We start from the raw sequence: 26600 nt of genomic DNA, 5'->3' as shown, positions 1-26600 counted from the left end.
ATTGTTTACTAATTTTAAGTTGTTCTTGAAACTTCTTTCCATAACCAGCAAAATAGAATATTTCTGCCAATTTATAAAATTTAAGTTAATGTAAATTGTAGTAGGACTGTTGAAGATGTTATAGTACTTTTTTTTCATTTCAACAAGAAAAAAATTGCACAAAAATTAAAATTTTTAAATGGTTTTAAAAAATTACTATTTTCTTCTTGAAATTTTGGTTTTTACCTTTCTAAGTATATGATACATTATTTTTTTAAAAATTTTATATATTGTGCTCTTAATTCTTTGTTAATTTTGGTTTTTCTTTTTCACTTAAAAAAAAGTTTGTCCCAATTTTTGTTTTATAGAAATATTATTTTATGTAACATGCATGACAACTTAGTTGTAACAATTTGGTGTGGAGAAAAAAGAAACTTATTTGTAGAAAATATGTCTCTGGAGTTCATATTGCAGGTTTCCATTCTATTGAATATTAAGTTTTTCTAAACAGCCTTGCTGCATGCACAAATGTAATGTGAATTGTAAAAAAAACTTACAAAGATTTTAATTGGAATGAGAAGGGAGAAAAAAATTTCTTTTCTACCTGGGATTTCAACTCAACTTCAATGGTTATCTTATGTGACGTCATGGTCACATGTTAATTTAATTTCGAAGAAGATTTATTTACTTTGATTTTTCTTATGCTGTTAGTTTACTAATTTAGTAATTCAATATTTGATTGTCATGTTCTGTTGCACATTGTTATAGTGAAAGAAAAATGGAATTTCAAATTATTCTTCAGATTAATTTTGGCTAATTAAATACTTTTTAATCATTACTGTTACTAAAACTTGCTGTTTTCATCAAAAAATTAAAAGAAAATTTATTCTGAAAAATGTATGAAAATAAGTCTTAATCTATGAAGTATAATCTATCTTATGGTTTGGATTTGAGAAAAAATCATTTATTCTCAGCCTCCAGGAATAATTCTCAATATATATTTTCAGTGTATATTTAAGTGTATATTTAAGTTGATATATATTCAAACAATATATATTCAAATTAAAAAAACTGAATTTAACTGAACTTGTGTAGTATAGCTTTTATATAGATTTTTAAAAAAATTCATTTTAAAGCAAAATTTAACTAAGATTGGTAATTAATTTTTAATTTGAAGATTAAAAATTTTCAACGATGCTTTTCACATTTTAGGAATAGAATTAAATTTAAACTAATTCGTTACATAAAAATTGCTTAAGAATTTGGAAATATTAATCTTGTTAAAAGCCAAAAAACTACATATGCAATTAGAAAAATTATAATTATGTTCACTCTATACATTTAACTTTTAGTCAAAAAAAAGTTTTTTTTTTTATTGCAAATATTTCAATATCTTATTTTTTTCTAATTTCTCTCATTAAAATAATAAAATCCAAATTTTTTCTAGTTTTAGTTCAAAGTATATGTTGCTATGAATCTATGTTATTCTACTTGCTACATTAAAAAGTAAAAACTGTAAAATATTTTTTCATAATGCAAAATATGAGATTTATATATAGTCTACTATTCTTAGAGCAATTCTGAGAAAAGCTAAACACCTTTTAAAAACTCTTACTTTTCTATTTTTTATGACATATTTTATTATTATAAAATTCTAATTTTTAAAACATGCGCTTAAACATTATGATAAGGAGTTATGTGTTTTTTAATGAAATGATCATAAATTCTAATGATGCATAAAACAATATATTTTACACTATTATGAAATAATTATTTACTTTTTTTAGAGGATTTTAAAATATATCACTAATCTTATACATAATTTTAAATATTACATAACTAGTAGTTGTAAAGTACTAATAAATTTTTAAATGCTTTTCTTTTCTATTTAAATGTTGCTAATCATCATTTGAGCCATTTGTTATTATTTTTTGATATTATATTTACATATCCATAAAAAATATTTGTATTCCACAATTATAAACCTCTAACATTATTAAAAAAATTATTTTCTTAATTTCTTATTCTCATTTATGCAAACTATGTGTCGCTTTTCTATCTTCCTTTTTTAAAAAAAAAAAAATCTATTTAAAAAAAATATTTTTTTAAATTACTCATTTAACAAATTGTGGACAAGAGAATTGTTATTAAATGTAATTTTAAGAAAGACATATTTTCGTAATCAAACAATACACTTTGTATCAACTATGAAATGTTTTCCTAGAAAAAAAAAAATTTTTTTTTCAAGTGTAAAAACAATTACTTATGATTTGGAAAATATTAGTTCATGATGACAAACTGTATTTTTGTTTCGTTAAGAAGTATTTGCTTAATAAAATAAGTTGATAAGTTTATTAGCAAAATCATTTAGTGAATGACAAACACAATCAAAATAACCCAATTAAAATAGATAATAGAATATGCACTATATCATGGGAAAGCAAGACTCTTTTATGCCAGCATTTACACTTCTCTCAAATAGATACTAATCTAGCCCCCTTTTGCTGCCTATTTTGCTTACGTAGGAAGGGGTTTCAACTTTAACCCGGCATTTGGAAATAAAATTTACAATATTTTATACATTGCAATATTTTGGTTTATTATAATGTTTAAGCAGGATGTGTAAATGTTTTTTTTTTTTTCATACTTTTTCCTTTAGGTGCATTTGTCTCTTAATGAAATTTTAGAGTTGTGTTCATCCTTTTGTAACCTTATCAGTAGATTAAGTTCAACTAGAAGTCAAAAAGAAATAGCCCAGTTTGAAAATCTGAAGCTTGTATGTATATTATTGTTTTATGTCAATTATGTTGTTTATATCTGTCGTGGAACAAATACTTTTTTTTTCTTTTCTTTTTTTGCACTGAACATAACTGGATCAGCCGAATTTTAGAATTCTATTTGCTTATTATTCAACTGTTAAATTAAATGTTAATATTTTTTTATCATTTCTTTTATATTACTTAAATTATTTCCGAGACTATAAATTATAGTATAAAATCCAAAAACATGCTAAAACTTTATAATATTAAAATAGAATCTTCTTAAAATAGTTATTTAGGATTAATCAAATCAGGTTAAAAGCTCAGATTATGCAAGTTTCCCTCTCATAAAATGATGCAATATGTTCAAAAATTTACAGCAGTTCTGTTACATGCATTGCATTGTTAAATAACAGGGGAAAAAATTTATGAAGATTATAATGAATGAAAAGCCTGTTATTTTTTTTATTTTTAAGTTATATTAATAGGTGTGAATAATCTCCTTAGTTAGTGCAGACGATATTTTAAGTTATGAAATCAGACACAAGAATGTACCACAGATTTTTGTAAAATGCATACAATTTATATAATTTGCCTATCTTTTACATCCCTTGCTTTTCTATGAAACAGCAGCAAAAATCTTTCATTTAGTTTCTTCCTTAACAAAGAATGTTATTAGTAATTACTTGCTACTGGATAACTTTATCTGAAACTATAATGTGGATTACACATTTATTTCATTAATTACTTGAAATTAACGTCTGGTAGTGTGCATATATTTAAATTTCTTCATTGTTTGTTAAATGCATTAATAATTTACAACAAAAAAAAAAACATTAATTTACATATTTTGTTTGAAAATTTTTCAATAAATTATTTTAATACAAGGAATTTCAAAATTATTTTTAAAATTATTCAAATCAATCTTATTTTCTAAAAATAGTAACTTTTTTTCCTGTCTTAACTGTAACCTTTCTAATTTTTATTTTGCATTTTTATAAGAATCAAACCATTTTGATTACAATCATACTTTCACTGTATTTTCTTCATTGTCTGATATGCTGACTATCAATGTTTACATCTGACACAATAATAAAATAAAAAAATTCTATTAGTTATTTTTTTAATATAGTGATAAGTTTTTATGCATTCCCTACATGCCTTTTAATTTAATAAACTGTCACATATTTTAATCATGATGAGCTACTGGAGAAATCAATAATTTTAAGCAACATTATGTAGTTTCATATAACTTTTTAAAATAAATTATTTAAGACATTTGTACTATTTATTCAGTTATGTATTGGGACGAATTGTGAAACTTTATTAAATATTTCCTATGTTATGTAATTGTGTTAAATACTCAAAAGTGTTTTGAATTTATGAAACATGTTTGCAATTGTGTCACTCGTTTCTTTTCCCTCCTTTGTAGAACTTTCAAAGACATTCTGCTCTTTTATTTCGAATTTTGTCTAGTGTCAGAAGTCAACAAGTCAGCCCTCATGTAGCCCAACTGTTGCTACGTATTGATTATAATAAGTATTTTATCACATCTGGTTGTCAACTTGGAGGGTAAATATTATTTTCCAATAACTATTTAACCCTTAACTTATTTTTTACCGTAAAATTATTTTGACTTTTGTGTTAAGGGATTAATATACAGTACACTCTCGATTATCCGTGCGCGTATTATCCGGTTTGCGGATTATCCATGCTCATTCCGGAGTCACACAAAAAGTATAAAGCGAGAAACATTTTCAAGATTAAAAAAATTTGATTCATGAAGTTATAACACTACCAAATTTTTGGAAAGCAATATTCGTTATTGGATTGCAGTATATGGAACAAATCGTCTACGTTATGGATGATATGGAAAATCGTCTACGTTATCACGATCGTGGAGAAAGATGATACCGCTTGATGAACAATCCTCATCAGATGTTCAAGAAAACTATGATAACAGTATTCTCGAACAAGCAAAAGTAAATCTAAGGTTTGGAAATTCTTTATGAAGAAAATTTAGAAGATTGATTTCAAAGTGATGCGTGTGAGCCTGGCTTCCAGTATTTGACTGATGTAGACATCGTTATGTTGTTAAATCAAATAGTGATGATAGTAACTGATGCCAAAGATGTAGTAAATGAATGAAATACAATTTCTCATTCTGCTGCTCTGTGGAATCTTTATTAGATAATATGGGAGGATTTAATTACGGTGACATTACTGCGGTTCGTAAAATATGTGTATCGATATATGGCGAAGACGCATTACACATTTTTTAAAAAGGAAAATTCCTAGTTTGATGTTATGCATGCAAATGTCAGTAATTTTTTTATATTTTGTACTGATATTGAATTTTTCTTTAATAAAAGGAGTTTTTGGATTATCCGTGTTTTTCGATTGTCCGTGCGACCTATCCCGGTGATTAACCCGGATAATCGGGAGTGCACTGTAGTTTTGTTATATGGCATGTATTTCTGACACAATGCAAAATTACAATTTACTACATTAATCTTAAATCATATTAAGGTAACTCTTTGTGAAACAAATGGAATAAAAAGGTTTGGTAATAACAATTTGCTTTTTTAGCTTATGTACTGTTTTTATTCACTTATTTATAGGTGGCTGACCTTTTTTTTATGCATATCACCCATCATTATTTGATTAGAAAATTGACTAAGGATTAAGAAAGATTTAGGAATACTGGATGTTAAAAATTTTCACATTATTTGGTTGCAATTTTAAACTACATTTTTTAAAATTACATTCACTTCCATTTTAGGATATTGCTAAATCTGCAAATTATTTAAATTTTTTATAAAAATATTTATACAAAGTGTATATAAAGTTTTGACCTTGCATTTTTTCCTCCATCTCAAAAAACGTTTTAAATAATGTATTTTATTTGTTGGGGCATAAATTTAAAGTTTCTGAAGAATAACTATAGTACTAATTAAAAATTTAGATTAGTCATAACCCATAATCTGCATAGGTTAGAGAGACCAGACAAACAGGTAAGAGAGACAAGTTAGCTTAGAGGAAATCAATAAGAAAAAATAGAGTTTTTCACTTTATATCACTCATATTATAAAAAGTGATAAAGTTTTGTTATAAATCTAGATAATTATATCGATTTTGAAAGTAATGTGATGGGAGTTAAGAAAAAAAATATTCCCTTTTATGTTTATGAGGAATATTATACTTTTCCTAATTGTCTAGTAAATGGTTCATAATGGTTTCATAAATGGTTTCTGTGCTAAAGTTGTAATAATTAAAAGATTTATGTAAGTTATAGTCAATAATTTGCTGTTGGTGGATTTTTGACCAGTTACAAAAAATTAAATCAATTCTCAAAATTTCTAACTGTTAATGAAGTCAAATGATTAAGTAATACATATTATCCCCTGTTTTTTACTTTCAACAGTGATGTTCAGCACAGTTTCCTCTCTTTTCAACAGTGATAAAGTTTTGCCCATGATTTGAAAAGTAATATTAATTTATAATAATTGACTATATAATTAGAGAAGGAATGTAATATTCCTTTTATATTACTATAGAGAATTTTCTTTTTTCTATATCCATTCCATTCTTTTATTTACTTACATTTGTATATATTTTTATCAAATGCTTTCAATAATATTTTATAGTTCTTAAACTAGCTTTAAATAATTTTAATATAACCTAATTTTTAATAACCTCAGAAAAGTTTGTTTCATTTCTTTATGTATATTGGTGCATTTCAGTAAAAAATGTACAGTTACAAAAGCATAATACTTCTATACCTTACTAGCTGAATAACTGTTCTTTGTATGGGGTGAAAAATGTAAATTAATCAGTATATGTTAATCAGTATTAATCAACATTACAAAATCAAGCACAAAACTAAAAGGCTTATCCATGCAATTAATAAAGCATAAATAATTTCCGTTTTTTTATTAGTTACCTTTTCTGAAGGCTTTTACATTAGTAGATCAAGCAAAACACATCTTTAGAAGTTCATCTCATCAAAATAACAATTAACTATATTCAGTATCATTTGTAATGATCTTGTTGCTCAAAGCCAACTGATGAGAGCCGAAATTTACCACAATCAAGCACTTTTTTCTGGTACATATCCCTACTCTGGGGTAGTAAAACACTATTACTACAGTACCTATTGTAAGTACTTAAATATATATTAGAATGTTTGGTACCTAATAAAACAGCACAAATTAACATAACGCCAGTAGTATCTGTTATCAAAATTAAATAATTAGCATTTAGTATTATAAAAACACATTTTAAAAGCATGACTCTAACCAAAATAAACATGTGGTTTTAGAAATATTAATTCAGTGACAATCCTCACATGCTATTCACATTAATCATGGACAGAGCCTGAGTAGGTCTGGGGTATACAGGGCAGTTGCCCTCCCCACATTAGAGGGGGACCCCAAATGAAATAGAAAGTTTGTTTTAAATTTCCTTCTTTAATGAACTTTTTTAAACAAAATAGAAGTACAGTCCGCAAAAAAAAAAAGATATCACCCTGAATAACTTTCGTTCTAATGATCCGATTTTCACGAACTAAGTGTCAATCTTAATGGTTCCTGGGGGTGACCTCAAATATGCTAATTAATTAGTGCTAACTATTAATTAAGTTACGAAATCAGACACAAAAACGTACTTTCTCTGAATAAACATATATTTTTTTTTACATATTTGGAATCTAGACACTTGAATTAGGGGGGGTAGACAAAATTTTAAAACAATTGGGTCGTAAATTGGGTTGCAATAAAGGTTTATATATTTGGCGATAGTCCAGAAAACCGCCAAAAAAAGTCGCCTGCGCAAATAAATATTTTAAGATAACCCTTGACTGATTCAAAAGAGAAACGCTTAATTTTATAGGTTGCTAGGCAACCAATTTCTGACTGTAAAAAAATTGAAATAATGTTTTGTGATTGCTCTGAGAGGTTTAATTAATAGTTAATAGAAAACACCTCGAAGTTTCTAGGCAATAGACAATTTTTAAGTTCATTTATGTCCAAAAAGCAAAAAAAATAAATAAATAAATAAAATAAAAAATTATTTTAATCTCTTTCGAAAAGAAAATTTGAATCGATTTATAAGTTTTCAGAATTTAAATACATGAGCTTTTTATCTGATATTATTTAGATTATGCTATTTTTGCTATGTTTATTCGAGGATTTCATACTAAAATCAAATTAACATAACTTATAATAGCTATATACAAAATTCTAGGGATAATGATTTTTACAGCTTTAATCGAGTCTTCTAGGCATGAAAGTTTGAAGAAAAAAAAAGTGCATGAAAAATAAAATGTAGATTGTATAGTAATTCTTTCACAAGGTTTTCTGTAATTTACGATTTCTTTTTTCTATAACTCAAAGAATTGCTGAATGTTTAGTGGCATTTTAAAAACATTGAAATATGTTATGTTTAAGAATAAGATATTGAAATAATATTATGTTGCATATTGTACGATTCATTGCTTAAAAAATTGCTTCATTTTGCTAGATATTTACGTTACATGGTTTTCTTTGGATAAAGATGATTAGCAAATAGCATCCACATGTTTCGATACATTCTGAAACTTACGTTCGCAAATTCACCATAAAATGTCGCACAGCATATTCTTCAATTACGATAAGCTACATTTACCACCAAATACTGCTACTATGATTATTTTTGTTATATATATATCAGATATATATATATATATCTGATATGATACTCTCTTTTTAAACAGAGCTCGTAAGGCCCTTAAGATACTGAAATGGGGGCACGAAAACTTAAAAGATTTTTTTTTCCTAATGCCCGCCTGTGTTAAAATCAGTCAATTCAGGCATCTACAGGGCGACAGATATCTGTGTGGCCTAAGGATTCCTAACGAGCATCAAACATTCTCAAAATTAAGTGTTCATTCACTGGAAAATTTAGTGTTTATTCAATTTAAAAACTGTTCCTTCACTTGGTTATCTTACTACTTATTATTTAAACCACCAAAAGCTTAAAACAATATTATGTAAGTTATCTAAATTTTTTTTACATAATTTGCATTTAATAACAAATATGTCGACATGCATTTAATAACAAATACGTCATTTAGCTAAAATTACAAATTTTGAAATTTTTATGATTTTTTTTTAAAGACAAGCTAAGCTTAAGTATTCCTTCACTGGTTAGTTTACCCTATAAGATTTTGAGAAATTTGCGATGTTGTGAGAGATGCTTAAAAATGTTGACTGCGTATTTTTATTAATATTTATAAAATATATATTCAAGAAATTGATGAATATTTTATTCCAAATTTATTCATTCGTATGTATATTATTGAAATTTTATCAGTTATTGAGAAAAAAAAATAATCACATTAAAGAAGCACAATCTGTTGTATAATCATATTCTATCAGAAGCATGCTTTTATAAAACTCCACATTCTCTGAATAAAATGTATTTTATTCAATAAAATGTTTTATTCAAATTTCTTTACTAAATTGCAAATAGAATTTTAGACGACTAAAGAAGAAACATCGTATTTTATAGCTTAAAAAATAAAAATGAAAAGATAAGCAAACGATTATTAGCGAAAAAAATATGAATGAAATTTTATGCTAAGCGCGCGAAGTCATGTTCCTCGCAAGTTTATCACATTTTAATATTAATCGCTCCATTTAATCATTTCTTCATTGTCGCTAATTATTTTTTTAAAAATAATTAATTTTTATTTTTCTCAGCTTCTAATAAATAAAAACAGTTGAAACTTTAGATTTTTCAATTGAAAAATATGTAGATTAATATGGTATAAAAAAATTCCTACATTATAATTCAAAAATTTTTCATCCTTAATTTAATTAAATAATAAAAAATAATTAACAATTATTAAAAATTATTTTTTTCATGAAATTATCTTTGGGTAAATGAGTTTTATGACTGGGTGAAATTTTCTTCGAATTGCTTTATTAGTTTTTAAAATATGACTAAAAACGTAAAAAGTGAAATTAACATTAAGGGGTACGAACTTTGGATCGCTCTCCTGACCAAACTATGGGGACCATATTTCCCAGATTGCGGCTACCCCCTATATTTTGAAGGTTAAGAATCCAAATATGTAAGAAAAAATATATGTTTATTCAGAGAAAGTACGTTTTTGTGTCTGATTTCGTAACTTAATTAATAGTTAGCACTAATTAATTAGCATATTTGAGGTCACCCCCAGGAACCATTAAGATTAACACTTAGTTCGTGAAAATCCGATCATTCGAACGAAAGTTATTCAGGGTGATATCTTTTTTTTTTTGCCGACTGTACAATGTAAAATCCATCAGTTTTATGTTAGCTTCTTCATTAATCTATCATATGATCACAATCTATATTTCGTAAATCCGTGGCTTTCTAGGGCGGAATGCAGCTAAATTTTCACAATTACGATAGATAAATATGGCTAATCAAAAGCCTGTATTTTTACATATCGCAAACTGCGATGTTTTAAAAAATACAGGCTTCTGATTGGCTTAATTAAGTCATCGTAATTGCAAAAATTTAGCTGAACTCATCTCTAATGTCAGCAAGGATATGAAATTTTAGCAGCTAGATGACTGCATTAATAATCAAAGAACTGTATTGGCATAGTGGACATAGTATTGTCTGAAAATCAATCAAATGGATAGAACGATATTTCCTCTGACCATTGGAGAGGTGGGGGATTTTATGGCTATTTTCAGTTCCAGACAATTTTCTTCTTATCTATAATGAGGTGAAAATTTTAAATACCTCCATAAAGTTCAGTTCTTCATTACTGAAGCAGACAGGGGGCACCAAAGAAGTTTTTGCCCCAGGCCCCAATTAGGCTAAGTCTGGCACTGATCATTGAGCTTACATGACATAACAAATAAAAAATAATTAGATCTTGAAAAGCTTTCCAAAAAACTCTTTTTTTTTAATTAGAGTTATGGACTAGCAAACATCCCTATGTTGTCTTTTAAATAATCGAAGAAAAAAAGTTATAACAATGCCTAGTATTAAATGTATAAAAAATTTCATCTTTCAAAAATTCCTCTAGAAAGAACTAAGTAAAAATTTTTAATTAATATGATTATTGGCTAAAATTTCCCTTTATTCGTGGTGTCCAAATTTCAAGATCATAGCACTAACAGTTCAGCACATATAAGACAGAGGTACACGAGCACGCAAACTCTTTGTTTTATTAATTCAGACAGATAATTTCAGAAGACTTATAAAAAAATAATTAGTTGATAAAAGTTTATTATAACAAAACCGTGTTTAAAAAAGAAATTATTTGATGGGAAAATACAAAAACAATATTTATCAATCCTGATTTTAAAAAAATCCTTTCTATCATAAATTATTGTAGTTTCAATACATTGAATTGTTTTAATTCATCAAACATCATGATTTAATATTGTTGGTGTTTTTTAAATTGTTTACATTTCTTTTTCTTCCTAACTTATTTTTGTAATTTTTACTTGCCTTTTCACATAGGTAGTATGCATATTATTTAATATAATTTTTTTTCTTCCTTTTCAGGATCAAGTGAAAAAATGTGCTTTAAACATCAGTTCTAATATGTTGTTTTCATTTCCTCATTTGTAATATATTGTTCATTTATTGTAAAATATCTGCTTGTACTATCTTGTTATGCATTAAAGTGTTTTATAGAATGTTTATCTTTCATTAAATTTTGTTAAGGCAATGTTGAATAGGGAAATTTTTGAATTTGTTTAAAACATTGGCGTCGTCAGATAAAATTTATTGGGGGGACCATACTTAAGACTGTTATTTTAACGCTTCTTGAGAAAAAAAGAAAAATATCACCCCTTATTATATATATATATATATAATAAGAATACAACTCTAATGAATGAATAAACTCTGCATCATAGAATCAAGAAACATCTCGATTCTATGATGCAGAGTGGTCCGTAATCTACTTCCTCATATATAATTTTAGAATCATCTTTAAGAATTAAGTTTAAAAAACTATACAAATTTGGAATGGCAAACTACCATTTAAAAGCGGGAAAAAACGATAAGAAAGTCGTAAGAATCACTATTAAGATAAACGGAATTGAAACTTTCAAACCAGTTTGATTGCCGAAATAAGTTTGAAGTGTTTCAAATAAGTGTCTTTCAATTCCTCTATGTTTTTTCGGCAACTAAACATAAATTTTTGTTCATGTTTTGATTTTCTTTCCCCCCCCCCCCCCTGAAATATCGATTTGTTATCCTTTTTTTTTTTTTACTTCATTTGTGACAAGAATTCTAGAAATTTATCGAAGGAGTTGTCTTTACGGAGCATCATGTGCACAATTCTGTGAAAAAATACTATTAAATGCGCATAAAATTACAAATCAAACAATCTATAATGAAATACAACATAAAGTACTGTCTGAGTAAAAATTTTCAGACTAGAGCAAACGTTTGAGAAATCGAAAAATACAATTTAAATCCCTTTTATTTAATTCTTAAAGTATATTATTAAGAAATAATGCTACAAACAAGATTTGCAATTATGTAAAATTATGTAGAAAAAATTGTTAAGATCAAAATTAGTATTTTAGCCTGAGTAAAAACTTAAAGGCTACCAGTAATTTTTAGAAATAAATATAATTAAAAATACTATGGCTACTACGACGATTGAAAAACATTTCTATTTGCAAATTTGCCATGAATTCTTGCTATGTATTTTTTATTGCGTTTTTTAGAAGTTTTGGTGGCAAAGGTAAAGAGATTAACTGATCATGAAAAGAACCGATAGAAGCTTTTTCTTCAATAAATATTCATGCTATTGCGATGATAATGATAGGTAGTTCAAGATCAAAGACTAGTCAGTAAGTTCTTAAAATTGAAAGACAATAATGGTAAAAAAGGATGCGGAAAGAAGAAACTATGTCCTCGTGTGATAAAAGAGGAGATTACAATAATATAAAACATATACCTAACTTTGTTAAAAACTAGTTTCTTCTATGAAAACTAGAATAGTTGAAGTAATTCGAAAAAAAAAAGACTCTTACACAGGCTTCTCAATTTTTATATTTTTTAAATATTATTTTTTTTATGTTGACTTCAATTGAAACCCTAATTTTGTGCCATACCACTTTTTTCAGATAATTACAAAATTAGAAATCCTCTTTGTTGCGTTACCTCTTAACAATTTTAAAATGAATTATAAAATAATATTTAAATCCCTTTTATTTTTAAATTTTTTTTCACTGGTCTTTAAATTTTTATTCAAATTATAATTATGCAAAAATTAAAATTATACAAAAATTGAATTTTGTTCAAATATTAGGTTAGCACATTGATCTAACAGAAATTTCTTGGAAAGAGCAAGAAATAATAATAAATAATTTTTTTTAATTATTTCAACTTTATTAATTGCTTTGGTACATGCTTGTGCATGTTGATTAACATCGATTTATTAATTATTTACTTTCCTATTTTCTACCCCATGCGCTGAACTGGTATTCGGCTTGTAAATTAATAAAAATTTTAAACTGGGGAGTTATTTTTTCCGGATGATGCTCATGCAACTGTGCAATGTGAAGGTGTGATTCAAAATGGGAATCAGTAGAATAAGCAGTAAATACAATTATTACATTAATATCAATTAAAAATTGAGTTGTGGTGAGTCGTAAGTTTGTAATTTACTTCAGGCGGGGAAATATATTTGTCCTCAAAAACTGCCTTGAGAGCTAGGCTTGTTAGTCTAAAATAGCTAAATATTTTTTTAATAAAAATACTATTTATTTCAATTATAGTAACATACTAAAAATAAAAAAAACTGAGTTCAGTAAGTTAAATTTTTGCTCTGTAGGCAGAAACTGCAGAATAGTGCATGATAACAACATTTTGACAAATAAATAATTTTTATTTTTACTTTCCAATTTTTTATTAAAGGATTATTTCTTCTTTTTCTAATACATTTTTTTATAAAAAAGCATTATTTAAAAGCAAAATTTCATCAATTTTATTTTTAACTTTTGAACCTTTCATATTTTTGTATTCTGTGTTTGATTGCTATATAATGTATGAAATACTGCAAATTTATTCTATGATTAAAAAATGAATTGTATCATAGAAACGACTAAAACTTTACAAATTGATAATACTTTAAATTTTTTTGATATTTTTAACTAATTAAAAGATTTAGCCCCTGAGAGGCTGTAGATTGATACATTATTTATTACAATACTATATATTAAAAAATTAAAAATATGTAAAAATTAAAACATATAAAGTATTAAAAATATATGAAGTAATCATGTATCACATATCATTTTTATGTGTCACGTATGTCCCTTTTTCAAAAGTCTCAATTGAAAAATAAGCATAATTTCTTTAAATAATACATTGAGGTAAAAGTAAAATTACTTAAATTCAATATGCACAGTGTTTTAAAAATATAGTTTTATTTTGAAAAGAACATTTTGTCTGTTAAAGTTTGTGCTGAGAATGACATGAAATTTATAAATGCATAATATTATGTCATGTAATCCTACGTGATTAAACAATCATGAATGAGATAAATTTTTTGGGGCATATTTTAACATTTCAAATTGTAGTGGAATTTTTTAAAAAAAAAATGTAAGGAAAAAGTCATAATACGTTTTGCTAAACGAAAAAAAAAATTTTTTTTACTATGAATTTTAATTGATCTGGATTTCTGAGATGAAACATACAACATTAATAATAATACTGGAGAAACTATCTTTAATATTGGTTTCGGTAGAGATTATCAAGATTAAAATAAATATATCTATAAAACTAAATTGCAAAAGAAAAAAAAAGAAGAAGAAAAAAAAAAAAAAAATATTTGAGAAATTCAAAAATATTAAAGCAGTTTTAAGTTTAGCCATTTTCTCATCTTGTTCCGGTTCAAAACGTTTTAAAAATCGAAATTGTCTTTAAAAAGGAAAATAAAATTTTATTCAGTTAATTGACAGAACTATAGTATTCATATTTTGAAGAAATGATAAATTATAATAATTGTGATGGGAATAATTTTTATGCACATTTTATTTAATGTATTTATCTTCTTATTATTTTCAAGCAAAGAAACAGATAAGATGAGATATTTTTGGTTTTCTTGGATCGCATGATTTATTTTGGTAAGCATAAAAACTTCATATAAATGTACACGAAAAAATAAAAAAGACAACACATAGAAATCTTATTTTCCTTCCTCTATCGGCAGTATTTATAGTTTCAGTATTAAAAGTTTAAAAATTATTACTTTTAATTCAGAAAAAATATTTGTTGAAAATACCAAATTATGAAAATGCTTATTATCACAAAATAATTACTTTAAAAATCCCATATTATTTTGATAAAAACAAAATAAATAAATTTACATGAAGTAATCATTAAGCACTCATACAATAAATTGAGTTTAACAATTTGTCCCATTCTTAAAAAAAATATTTTTATTAGTTTTTTTTACCGTAATAAAATTATATGAATTTTTTTAGGAAACTTTTGCATTTAAAGTAATTCTTCATTGTTTTAATTAATTAAAATGCAAGTTAGTGATAATTATTTATATTTGAAAATTAATATATATAATTGATAATTATTTATATTTTTAAAAATTAAAAAGTTACATTGATTTTACAAATATAAATAAAAAGTAGCTCAGTGCGTTCAAAATAAATTCATGCGCAATGAACAGTAAAACCATGAAATGATGTACTGTATGAATAAATTTAATATACAAACTATAAAACAATTCTTGCAAACATATAATAATAAATGTATTAGTAAGTGATTTAATACAAACATTTGCTTACCTCCCCAGAATTTATTTAATGACTTCTTATTATCCAACGATAAACATTATTACAAAAACTTTAAATAAACTTTATTTAAAAAAATAACAACTAATAATTTAAGTTAAAGCAATTAATGAAACAAAATATAAAAGTAAACAGAATTACTACTTATATTTATCAAAATTTCGAACTGACTGGAAATGTCTAGTTTAAATAATGATGGAATAACACTGTGAGCGCTTATACGTAAGAGAAGATTGAGAATGATTCTATTTCAGAGAAATTTTCTTAACAAAACCACCAAAAAAAAAAAAAAAAAAAAACCCAAAAAAATAGAAGATGTCTACGAGAATCTCCCCCCACTGAAATCCCCCCTAGAAATTCTAGATAATTGCCTGTTTGGGACAATTTATGAATAGGTAGGGGTCTGTTGATATTTGACATTTTAAAAAAGAGGACAAAAGAGCCCTGGGCCATAAATACGATAAAGATAAGTTAGAAATGCTAACCATTTTCCCGTATCCTAAACTAAGGCGGCTATTTTTGGGTATCAAATGACTATGTGTTATGTTGAGGGAGAATCGTCTTTATCAATTAACAGTGAGAAGAAAGGAATGGTGGGAAGAGTGCTTTATTGCTTATTGAAGGAAAGGGTGGCTGTGACATTTCTTGTAGTTCTCTAAACACCAGTTTTATTTTTTCAGACAGAGCATTTTTCTGTGTGTATTTTATTTTTTACTAATTTTCTTTTAATTATATAATATAATAAGTTGCGCTTTGTAAAAATAAGAGAGAGAGAAATTAAAAGTTATGGAAACATTTTCTCAAAATAATGAATCCTGGCTTCCCAATTATTGGGGGGGTCCGGACCCCTATGGTTCCGACGCCAGTGGTTTAAAACAATTATAAAACTCATTATTTTTTATAAAATATGTATTGTAGTGTTATTTGTCAGATTATCTTCTAGCATATTGGTTGACAGAAATGATCATTATCGTTGGATGTTTTCAAACCAGGAAAACCGTTAGTAAGGAAAATCTAGCTCTCTAGGAATTGAAGAAAAAAAATTTTTATTTTATTTGTGGCAAATCTTTATTTAAATCTTATATATTCTAAATGATTTTATATTCAACATGTATTTTTCAAAATCTAAGCTTTCAAATTTTGTAAATTGTTGTTTACTTAAATTGTATGCATAACTTTAAAATATGTAATATCTCAGAGCTTTGTTTATTTATATAAAGTTATCTTTTTAACCAAATATTTCAGATTTTTTTTTAAAGTTTTACTCAAAATTTAGACGCTTTTCTTTTTTATTAAACTTGTTTAAAGGAGTATCAGTTGTCTCCTTTCATTATTTAAATTCTTGAAACAGTTCCAGTTTAGCATAACTTTGAAACATCATTAGATTTAAATCTCTGTATTTCTCTATATTTTTTTTCCTTTTAACCGAAATATTTTTCTTTGAATTTAGTAATTCTGACTGAATAAAACCTATGCAGTAGCCTCTTATTACATCATGAATTCTACAGAATTACTCTTTTTTAAAATCTCGAAATAGAACAAATACAATCACTTGAATGTTTTAAACTCTAGAATTTCTGACTAACAGTAGCAACATGAAAAGTTTCACTAAAAAGGTAGAATTTTATCAAATAATTTTAATAGATGTTAGAATTATTTAAATCTAATCTCAATAACCAATTACTGTTATCCACATTTTAAGACTGGTTATTTCCCAGTCATGATTTAGTACATTCCAGGCTGTCCTTTTTCCATGAATTAAGACTTTTCAAATAGTCTGAAGAAAGATTTGAATTTTTAATCTAAAATTTTTTATTTTAATTATGCTTGTAATTTAGGCAAAGTCTAATTCTTTCAGCCACAGGATTCACTGTTTCAAACTATTTTAGAGATTCAGTAATTTTATGAAAAAATAAATAATCTTACTTTATCAAATTATGTTGATGAATTCAGGAGTTATACTCATAATTTTTAATAAATGCAGTAACAAATCTTGTAATCAAAAATTTTACTTTCAAGATTTTAAAAAATGGATACTTTTAATGCATTAAATTTAAAATGTTTCATTATAATATTAGATACTGCTAAATATTTGTTGAACTTATAAGAGAGTTGAAGGAAAAACCTATAATTTATTATTAATAAAATTTGCTTTAAATTTTTAAAAAATTAAAGTTTTAATTTTTTTAGATTCAGCTACTCAGTACATTCCTTTCCTTAGATTTACAAAATTCAGTCATAAAATTCTTTTTATTATTATAATATTGGGATCAGTAGAGTTGCCTTACAATGGTTTCTACATATACGCCTTTCATAGCTCAGAAAAAATTGTTAACATTTGCAAATAATTTTCAAGCATCGTAGCACTTGGTTCCAATGCCTCAACTGCAAATCCTATCAAAATGTTCTTTGGGATGCAAATTTTTAACATAACTTTGAAAAGCAGATTTAATTCTTTTACATCTACCATATGTATTAGTCACTGTATGCTAAACAAATTTTTTTTTTTTACTAACTCTGATGTATGAGAAACCTAAATAATCTATGCTTAAGCTTCTTGGAACTCTGACAGTTAGCTAAATTATTTTGCTATAAATTATGGAAAAATATTAGAAGATAAGGAAAAAGAACAAGAGTGACAAAACCATGTTTTATTGTAATACAAATTGTTAACACATTAAAATGATGTACTTCACTAAACAATATTTAAAAATGTACAGTCTGAAAAAATAATGTAGGGATTTGCTAATTCAATCAAACAACTTTCAGAGTCAATTCAAAAATTCAGACAATAAATACAATTTTTTTTAATTCTCCAATTTAAAGAAGTAAAGGGATTTTAATAAATTAAAAATTTGGAATTAACTATAGAGGTAGATTTATTCAACCAGCTTGAAGTATACAATAGAAAAATGTTTCTGCATCTTTTTTTTAAACGAAACAAAAGAATTTAAAATGGAAAATATGTACAGATGCAACCACGTAAGCAGATGGCAAAGTGGATGAATTAGTGAAGAGATAAACCCTGAAAATTGTGTTTAGCCAGTTTGGTAGATGAAGTTATTACATAAGTACATCAAAATGAAAAGAAATATGAATAATGAGGATGACCGTTGAATGTCAGAAGAGCAAACCTACATTCAAGCTGATAAAGATTTTTTTTCTTTTTTTTTCAATAAATTTTAATGCCAAAGGAATGATGTCAACAGCAAGCATGTAGTTGCTTTTCTGAGCCGAGACAATGATGCACAAATAACACACCTATTCCATAAACCCCTACATTGAAAATGCTATTAACAAGTTTACTAAGACAGATCTGAATTGCTGTCTAAATGATGGGTGAGGTATATATTGATCATTCATCATCTTCATCTTCCTCCTCTTCGTCATCTTCTCCTTCAGCTTCTTCTGGTTCTTCTTCCTCCTCCTCTTCCTCACCAGATTCATCATCAGACTCTGCCTTCTTTTTACCCTTAGCAGGTGCCTTCTTGGCCTTCTTTCCACCGCCGCCGCCACCACCTGCACTTACGCCAGTGTTTTTGTATGCGGTTACTTCCTGCAATACAAAATAATAATTTAACATAAAAAAGATACTTAAATATAATTTTGTTTTCCAAAAATAACATGTTTTTAAATATATATTGATGTTAATAAATAAAATTATATCTAATCAAATACCTAACTAACCATACCCTACTAATGACTCATGTCAACTCTAAAGAAGATCATTTTCAACATTACATAATCTATTAATCATAAAGTTATTGTAATTAATGCATCGTTAAACAAAACTTATCAAGCCTAATTAATGTTTTTAACAATGGCAAAGTACAATTGCCCTAAATTTTATTTATATATTAATAAGATAGGATACATTAACTTATGGCAAGTATGATTTAAAAAAGTAAAGCACATGAACTTGAGAAATGCATCTTATCTTAAAAAACAATTAAAACTTAGATTATACAGTGCAGAACCCGTTATCCGGAAATCAAAAAACCGGAATGAAATTCGATGAATTTTCCCACCATTTATTTAAAAAAAAAATTTTTTTTTTCCTCATAAGATTTTAGGATTTTTCTTTCTTTTTTGAAAGATTTTTACCCTACCATCAGTTTGGAAATAATCATTAGTGTATTACTTCATCGTTTTTTCTTTTTTTAAAGATTATTTCCAACTTTTTTTAGTTGGGTTTAACAATGGAAAAAAAAAAAACTCTTTTCGTAGCGATTCAGAAAACCGGAAAAATCAGTTATCCGGAAAAGCGATGGTCCCGATCGTTCCGGATAATTGGTTCCCTACTATATTGCAATAAATATAATTCTCTGGTACTTACATTTTTCAAATGAGAGGGGGGAAAATGAGAAATGCATTAAAAAAAATTATATCAATTACTAATGCATGATCAAATCAGTAAGCATTTCTATCAAATTTTTTGACAGCATGGTTACCTTACAAAAACGGTAAAATTTTGAGGAAAAGAAATGTAAAGCATGAAAATGGAAAATCTCATTCTCAAGTAATCGAGTATCGACATAAAAATTTTACTTACTTTCATGTATCTGGCTTTATCCTTAGCAGCTAAAGCTTCATATTTAGCTCTGGTTTCTTGAGAAACTTCATTCCATCGTCGACCAAGCTCCTTAGCAATATCTCCAACTGTTGAATCTGGCATAGACTCTTTCACTTTAGGACGTTCATCATTTGAAAACCAGAAGAAAGCAGACCTGTAAGAGTAAAAATACTTATGCAAAAGGAAATCTTTAAAATAACCTAGATATTCTCTACCAAAATAAACACTATGAACTTACAAGGATCGCTTGGGGGCATTTGGGTCCTTTGTGCGCTTCCTTTTCTTACCACCCTTTTCATTCTTTGAAGGTTTGTAGTTTGCCATTTCAGATTCATATCGCTTCTTATCTTTTTCTGCCATCTGTTGAAACCTGGTTTTTTCTTTATCATTCATGGTCTAAAAAATAAATACAATATTTAACGGTTATACTTTTTAAGAATACTGATTGAAGATTGAATTTTAAATTATTTATTATATTACAAGACAGTATTTATTCTTTGGGTAGAGCTGTGTCACAATTATCAATAAAGCAAAGCAAGTAATATTTTTTACTCAATGATATTTTATAAAGCACTATTCTTGTATGTTATAGAAAGTCTAACAAAAAAGTTTTGAACTAGATTAGCAATTAATTTGAATAAAATTGGATTAATCAACAGAAAAGAATATTCGAGATATTTCCATGTTGGCATCAGTTTTTGCCAACCACAATCGTCAAAGTACCAAAAGAATTTTAAACTTATAATTTAATCTTAAGATTTTCCGAGTGTCTATAAGGCCCGAGTTTGCTCTTTTCTGGGATATTTTGTTAAAGTTTCCTACCGACTACTGCTCAAGTCACCAAAATCACTTGGTGCCGATAATAACGCAAAAATCTTCAAAACTTTTTTGAAAAGGGAAAAATTGTTTGCTTTCAGTATTCTTTAGAATACAAGCAAAGCTAATTAGTCTTAAAAAGGAATGAATAGTAAACTAGCTGACAAATTCAACAAATAAAGAACAGAAAATAAAAAATATGTTTTCTGGAATTCATAGTCTTAGTCTATTCACAGAGGTCTGTCCAGACATTTTGTGACAGGTCCGTTTTTTGTAAAATTGTGAAAAAATTACTCGTACTATGTGAATATAAAATACACGTTAAGTCACATTCTTTCAACCAGGGCCCTGCTTCTATGAATTTATGCAAATAGGGTCCAGTTATTGCAAAAAAAATTTCAAGGAGTTTTTAAATTGAAAAGAAATACGAAATTATGCTCAGCACTGTAAAATTATAATAAAAAAAATTAAATTTTAAAAAATAAACAGCAATTGCTGCTTCTAAATTAGAGATGCAACATGCAAATATTTGGTATTTAGCTTTAACTGCTGAAAGCAGAATATTCATTTCATACGTATAGTGGAAGAAGCGTCTGCCGAAGACAAAACTCTTTCTTGTTTTCTGTCCTGGGAAGGGCTTATTCAATTAAAAAAACAATAATGAAGATAAACAAAATTGTGAAGGGTCCGAATAAAGGAAAAATCATTTTTTGAAGGGTCCACTAACGGACCCAAATTTCTTCTAAACAGACTCCTGATTCTTAGAGATAGTTCTTGCATATTACTGTCTGGGTCTAAGTACAAATATGGAAATTTCAAAATTATTTTTCTTAAGTGAACCACTGAAATTAATGTGACCATGAAAGTACACAATTGCTGAATGGTAAAATTTTTAAAGTACTAGATTTTTTGGGTATAGAATATAGAAAATGGACCAAAAAATATTTTATCCAAGATTTAAGACAAGGGATAAGAGTGCATTCTTGAAGATCATGCTTAATATCTTGTTTGAAAGAAACCTATTTTGGAATAAAAAAAAGAAGAAATCGGATGAAACTGAAAAATCTATTAATAATCTAATAGAATTGCTTAGCTGTAAGTACATAAGTAAAAGATATTGATATAAAATGAACATAGCATCAGTGTATTTTTCACAAATGCTCTTAAAAAAAATAAATTTAAAAATTAATAAGCTATTTTGAATTTTGATTATTGAGCATTTAGTATGTAAATTTAGAAGCACCAAAAAATTAAATTTGATTTCTCATTGCTATATTGGAACTTAATTTTGCACAAATTTTGTATTTTGCCATGTAAAATTACATACTTTAAAATTATGCAAAAAATAGTATGCCTTACAATTCAAAATTTTTCAACCATTATTAAATAAAATAAAAATGAATATTTACTAAAAGTTTTTTGCATGGAGTTATTTTATGATAAAATAATTTTATAATTATGTGCAAATTTTTTTCAATTTGCTTAAAAAGTTTGAGATATAGCAAAGTACGCAAAAGTAAAATTAACACTAGGGTCCTAACTATTGGGACCATATTTCCCAGATTGTGATTAATCTATATAAATTAAAAGGCCAGAAATCCCAATCTGTCGAAAAACTATGTTTTTTCCAGAGTATGTACATTTTTGTGTTTAATTGCATAACTTAAAAAATATTGCCTGCACTAAATCATCAGCCTATTTGAGGTCACCCCCTCAAGCTATTATGATAAAATCCTAGAAGGTGAAGATCCGATCATTTGATCAGAAGTTATCAGGTTGGTCTTTTTATTTTACGCACTGTATACCTATGAATATATCTTTATTTTAAAATGTTACTGTAATTTCATTTTCTATAACTCTAACCATCTCAGAACTTGTAGAAAATGTTAGGAAATAAAAATAGAAAATTCAAAACAAGATTGGATAGCAGTTACATTCAAATTAGTTAATACTGGCTATAAATAAATTTTTTTTCATGGATTTACTGATTAGTGTTTTTTTTTTTTTAATTCTCAATTCAATTTCAAAATAGTAAATTGTAATTGAGTTTCCATGCAAAATAAATACTTTATTATAAAACTTCATATCCACTATGTAGTATCGCAATTCAAAAAGTTTAGCCCAACATGCATTCAGTTTTTAGTTTAATTCAATTTAATTGATATGGTTCAATATAAAAAGTGATTTTTGCATACCTAAACGATGGAGTATTTTATATAAATTTTTTGATCCCAAAAACCAGTAACTTAAGCTTAATCAAAGAAAAAGATGCCATAGAAAATTTTTAATGCTAACTTGAACAAACGTTTAACAACTAAATGAGAAATTTTTAGTAAGTTCATCCTACATAACACATTCTCAACACTATATAGATTTCAGGTCCCATTATTAATACTTAATTTTTAAAAAGAAAATCCTATTTAGAGAAATACTTAACCTAAAAATTTTGAAGCGAACAAAAAAATTTTCAAACATAAGTATGTACCACAAAATTTAAAGTTGAAAGAGATATCTATATAAAAATCAATCGTCAAAATTCATGCAAAAGAACTAAATCTTACCTTCCAGCGGTCAGCACATCTCTTCGAAAATTCTGAGAAAACTACACTCTCATCAGGATGCTTTTTCTTGTGTTCTTCTCGGCAGGTCTGCACAAAAAATGCATATGCAGACATCCGACCACGAGGTTTATTATCTCCCTTGCCCATTATAATCAGTATATCTATTTTAAAAAAATCATAGCAAATTAAAAAAATTACAGCAAATTAAAAAAGTTTAAAAAAAAAATTCTAAGACAAATTTTTACTTTACATATCCTAAAACCTTATTAATATGATGTTGAGTTTTATCAATAAAAGCCATGCAGGTGTATTTATATTTTTAAAATATAGATAACTTATTCATTGCAAAAAAAAAATTCTAATTAAAACCATATCAAATATTAGAAAACAGGCCTTTTAAAAACATTGAATAATTATTATTTAATATATTCAAGGTTAATTTTAAATATAGGAAATAATACATAAATTTTCAACTAATAAGGCAAAACTAATAACTGAATATAGAATTTCTAATTTTAAAAAAAATCTAAATCTATTTCAAGTTAAGATTCGAGATAAAAATTTTCAAACTTAATAAATATTTCATTTCTCTAATGCTGTAAATTTTATTAAGTGTTTAAAAAATATTTCTTTAATTTATTTGTTAAGTAACAACAGCATACTTAGAAAACGTCATCACAAAAGCAAGAAATAAGATTAAGTAATTAAAATGCAGCATAAAAATGTAGAAATAAATTCTAATTTATTTTTTAATTTACTTACATAAGTAAAATATTAAAATTTTATGTTTTTACCTTACTTCTCAAAAGCGCATTAACTCCAATATAATTCTATAGTAAGCTGTATTATTCATTTTTTTATATCTCCAGACCATGTTTCTATTAGTGAAAACCCCGTTGAATTCAGCTTTTGAGAACATAAAATGGCTACCTATCCTCCAACAATGATGACGAATCAGATAAGTAATTAATTAAAAATCATTTTTCCAATACTACATGAAGCTACCATTGCAACTCTATGTCCGATCCTATCCATAGAGTTAACATTGCTATTGAGGTATAACGTTAGCGAATACCCTACACAGCTTTTACTACGAAGAATATAACTAAAGCCGCACAGCAACCATTTGGGATACCATTTTGAAAAATCAATATCTCTTAAATAAAGAAATTTCGAAAGAAAACTTGAATTGAAAACTTTTTATTTAAGATCTTATCTTCAATTCTCCTTCATTAGAAAATTTATTTTAACTTTACTTACACTATAATTCGATTTTCAAAAACACCTTCAAATACGATTCCCCCAATACAAAAGTATGGCGTCTGTAGCCTCCTTTATGTCTATGGAGAGGCTTCACTTCAATAAATATCGAATAATTATTAAACTAAAATTATTTCAGAAAAACTATTATTAGAGAATCAAAGTTAACAGTATGGAGAAATTAAATACGAATTTTTAATCAATTTTCGAACACTTAATATATTTTTAAGATTCTATTTAAATACTTACGATAGAATTTTCCAAGCTTAGCCCGTACGAATAGCGTTATACAGAACTACTTGATTTCCTACATAGGATTTTCTCACGCCGCCGCTTCAAGAGCGCTCCAAGTGAGGTTCTCTGTAGGTAGCGTCGGGAGCAGTTGCCATTGGATAATTTCATATATGCCGCACAAAATCATCCAATGGTATCGAAGAATCTTTTTAACTGACAAGGATCCCTCCGCATATTTCGACCAATTACTGAGCGGAAACAAGCAAGATTGGAAGAATTATATAAAAAAAAGAAGATCGGCAGAACTTTAGGGAATATATTTTTTTCATGATAAATACGATCTCAAGTTCAGGCCCATTTAAAACAAGATACAATACCTTATATTATTTGTTGATTCTTTGGTTTGTAGGATGAGAGTGAAATAAATAGGAATTAATCTTTACAAATTTATTTTTTCTTAAACGATAATAAACTAGAACAATTTATTCATATTCTTCATAAGTATAAACCATTATTTTTTCGTATTCTTCATCAGAGATTTTTCTTTTTGAAAAGTGCTTTTTTTTAATGAATGTAATAAGTGAAAAAAAAAAATTTAGTACCTTATTTTCTTTCAGTGAACCCCAACAAATAAGTTGAACAATTATATACTTGGAAAAATATTTTGAAAATAAATAATCTCTTCACTCGGTGTCTTCAAAGAATATTAATCAAAGAACTAAGATTTTTTATTTATTTGATGTTATTATTTAAATATTTACTATTTTTATTAACCATTTACTGAAGAATGTTTCAAAAATGGCATATGATTTTTTTTAATTTAATTTTTAGTTGTACTTTAAATTTAAACATTTTCTTGCTATTAAACCATCTCAAAATCTGTAAACTTTTTATGTTTCCTTTTGTTTTATTTAAAAAGAAGTTTTTTGTTTAAGTCTTCATTTTTTTGATTTTGTAAAGCTTTTCTATTTGTTGTTACTTTTTCTTGTGTTCGAAGCCGCTCGTTGAATTTTCTCGAGTGCAAAGCTTCATTAAAATATCAAAAAATTTCATAGTTCTCAAAAATATATATGAGTAAGTAATCAAGATACTAAACCAAAATTTTTTAATAAAAATTTTATACATTTTAAGAACTTTAAAGTAGAAAAAAATTAATGAAAGCTGATTTTTTTAAATTCAAATATGGTGTGAGCACAGAAGAAAAACAAATAATTCTATTTTTTTTTATTTCCTTATTTTTTTTAACCTTTAATTAAGCAAATAAACATTAGTTAAGCATGAAATTAAAAAAAATAATTAGATTCAAAAGCAAAATATAATTTTTAATTTAATGAATTTGCAAAAGGGCGCAAGTATACCTTGACCCCTCTCCAGCGAGTGACCATGTATAGATATTAATTCCCCCAAAATCTGCAAATTTAATCGGACGTTTTAATTGTTTTAAAATGAGGATAAGAGAAATCCAACCTAAAGTTTGTAGTGCTTAAAATACAACTCTTAATGATAAATAATATATGGGTTGATATCACAATTCAATATTACAGAATTCAACTATTATGTTTGCTCTAAAGGAAATATAGATTTAAGATATGCATATTAT

At 26.3% G+C, this 26600-nt stretch overlaps 2 protein-coding genes across 9 annotated transcripts in view; one reads left to right on the top strand and one right to left on the bottom strand.

Moving 5' to 3' along the window:
- LOC107455387 (gamma-tubulin complex component 4) overlaps positions 1–11423 on the top strand; it is a 36965-nt gene extending 25542 nt beyond the window's left edge. For all 8 annotated transcript variants that reach the window (XM_087165927.1, XM_087165923.1, XM_087165929.1 and 5 more), the window contains 3 exons: positions 2639–2755; positions 4171–4310; positions 11289–11423. In XM_087165927.1, coding sequence (XP_087022053.1) covers positions 2639–2755; positions 4171–4310; positions 11289–11298 — 267 coding nt within the window. In that variant the 3' untranslated portion in view covers positions 11299–11423. The remainder of the gene's footprint in view (positions 1–2638; positions 2756–4170; positions 4311–11288) is intronic.
- A 6769-nt stretch (positions 11424–18192) lies between these two features.
- Positions 18193–23667, bottom strand: Dsp1 (Dorsal switch protein 1). Its single transcript, XM_016072940.5, has 4 exons — positions 23507–23667; positions 20368–20525; positions 20109–20283; positions 18193–19112 (listed from the first exon to the last, which is right to left on the bottom strand). The coding sequence occupies exons 1-4, from the start codon at positions 23651–23653 to the stop codon at positions 18912–18914; spliced, it is 681 nt and encodes a 226-aa protein (XP_015928426.1). The 5' UTR covers positions 23654–23667; the 3' UTR covers positions 18193–18911.
- Between the last annotated feature and the right edge of the window lie 2933 nt (positions 23668–26600).

The sequence above is a fragment of the Parasteatoda tepidariorum genome, chromosome 6 (genome assembly GCF_982258835.1).
Source record: "Parasteatoda tepidariorum strain Cologne lab strain chromosome 6, Ptep-v5.0, whole genome shotgun sequence".
Lineage (NCBI taxonomy): Eukaryota > Metazoa > Arthropoda > Arachnida > Araneae > Theridiidae > Parasteatoda > Parasteatoda tepidariorum.
Note: the sequence above shows the minus strand (reverse complement) of the source record. Positions and strands in the feature narration are given on the sequence as shown.